Source organism: Olea europaea, unplaced genomic scaffold (assembly GCF_002742605.1).
Source record: "Olea europaea var. sylvestris unplaced genomic scaffold, O_europaea_v1 scaffold10353, whole genome shotgun sequence".
NCBI lineage: Eukaryota > Viridiplantae > Streptophyta > Magnoliopsida > Lamiales > Oleaceae > Olea > Olea europaea.
This window is the reverse complement of record NW_019227688.1, coordinates 2,210-4,420: the sequence shown is the minus strand read 5'-3', so window position 1 is coordinate 4,420 and position 2,211 is coordinate 2,210. Positions and strand designations below refer to the sequence as shown.

The 2,211-nt window shown below is 42.0% G+C and overlaps 1 protein-coding gene across 1 annotated transcript; it reads right to left on the bottom strand.

Annotated features, from left to right (window-relative positions):
• Positions 1-229: 229 nt before the first annotated feature.
• LOC111372832 lies at positions 230-2,164 on the bottom strand. The gene has a single exon (XM_022995247.1). It carries the CDS (start codon positions 2,162-2,164, stop codon positions 230-232), a length of 1,935 nt encoding a protein of 644 aa, XP_022851015.1.
• Between the last annotated feature and the right edge of the window lie 47 nt (positions 2,165-2,211).

Sequence of the window (2,211 nt, the reverse complement as noted above, 5' to 3'; positions counted from 1 at the left end):
ATGTTAGCATATTCTTCATCATTAACACTTGCTGGAATTGCAGAATTCAAAAGAAAAAGATTTAAGGGGTCAGAATTTGTAGTTTCAAGTGCCTCCTCCTGAGTGAGTGCCTCAATCATGTGTTTGTGGTGGCACTCATCACTTTCCATTGGTTGCTTAGCAATGTGAAAAATGTTGACTTCTAGAGTCATATTCCCAAAAGACAATTTCATTAGACCATTCCTGCAATTTATAAGGGCGTTAGCTGTGGCGAGGAAAGTCTACCAAGAATAATAGGAATTTTAGAATCAACATTAACATCAACCTTCACATCCAAGACTAAGAAATCAACGGGGTAGTAGAATTTATCAATTTGAACCAACACATCTTCAACTACTCCCCTAGGTCTTATAGTGGATCTATCAGCTAGTTGTAGAGCCACAGAAGTGGGTTTAATTTCACCAAGACCTAATAGTAAGTATATGGAATGGGGCATGAGATTAACACTGGCTCCCAGATCAAGGAGAGCTTCTGCAAACTCATGGTTCCCGATGACACAGGAAACAATTGGACAACCAGGGTCCTTATATTTCGGTGGGATCCTTTGTTCAATCACAGCACTCACTTGTTCGGTCAAGAAGGCAGTCTTCTTGACAATGTGTTTCCTCTTCACAGTGCACAAGTCCTTAAGGACTTTCGCATATGTAGGAACTTGTGAAATTACATGCAAGAGTGGAAGATTGATTTGTACTTGCCTAAGGTGTTCTAGGATCTCATTGTGTTGATTGACTGATTTTGGGCTAAGCTTAAAGGCTTGTGGAAAAGGTACCCTCGATGGATTTCCTACTGCCTCATCACTAGGGCTACTTTCTTCAGACTCACTAGACTCCTTTTCATTTTCCCTAAGTTTTGAAATTGGTTCTATAACCTTCCCAGATCGGGTGGTGATGACATTTGCTTCTTTAAGGTTACTCTCTCCTGAATCTGAGGTTTGAGCCATATGCTGTCCCTTAGGATTAGATTGAGCTTGTGCTGGAAATTTCCCACGTTCCCCCACAGTTAAGGCATCGGTCAATTTAGACACATGATTTTTTATCTCCTTATTTTCCTCCACTACCTGGTTAATCATAGTCTCAAACTTCTGATTGGCCTTGCCTTGTGCCTCTATGAATGCATGTAAGGTATCTTCTAAAGAGTTCCTAGAGGGTGTGGGTTGATATGATGGTGCACTGTAAGTTCTATTTGATTGGGTAGTTTGTTGGTTTTCAGATTTCCAGCTGAGATTGGGATGATTGTGCCACCCTGGGTTATAGGATTCGGAGAAAGGAGAATAGGGCTTCCTATATGTGCCTAAGGCATTACAATGTTCCTCATAAACCCCTCTCATCTCAAATAAAGTGGTGCACTCTTGGGCTAAGTGATCTACTCCACCGCACACAAAACAAGGTCCCAAAGATTCAACACGCGAAACAGTTTGTGCAGGTTTAGAGCCTTTAGCACGCAAGGTCTCAAATTCCTTAGTAAGGGCTTCCACTTTGGCCTTAAGACTATCTTCTTTCCTAAGTTGATAGATACCTGTACTAGTGGGGTTTCTTGGGGGTCGTGACCTATTGGTACTGTCAGTAGGGCTAGGTCCTGTCCAAGTATGAGCTTTCTCAGCAAGATCGTCTAGATACTCTATGGCCTCATCCGGATCCTTTTGCAGGAAATCACCGTTACACATCATCTCTACGAATTGACGTTCCCTAGGTGTTAATCCCTCATAAAAGTAACTAACTATACGCCAGCTCTCATAACCATGGTGAGGACAAAGGGCTTGTAGTTCTTTAAATCTCTCCCAGGCCTGATATAGGGTCTCACTATCCTTTTGGGTAAAAGATGAGATTTGCTTCTTAAGGGCGCTAGTCTTATGGTGGGGAAAGTATTTATTAAAAAATGCTTGCGTCATTTCAGCCCATGTACCAATTGAACGTGGTCTCAACAAATATAGCCAGGTTTTTGCTTTCTCTTTAAGTGAAAACGAGAAAAATTTTAACCTGGCTGCATCCGTTGTACCATGTTGATTGTGGAAGGTTGCAACTACCTCCTCAAATTCCCTAATATGCACGTATGGGTTTTCACTGTCAAGTCCATGAAAAGTGGGAAGAAGTTGAATCATTCCCGGTTTTAGTTCCATCCGTGGCATATTGGGTGGAAACATTATGCATGATGGTGCGGATGTACGTGTGGGGA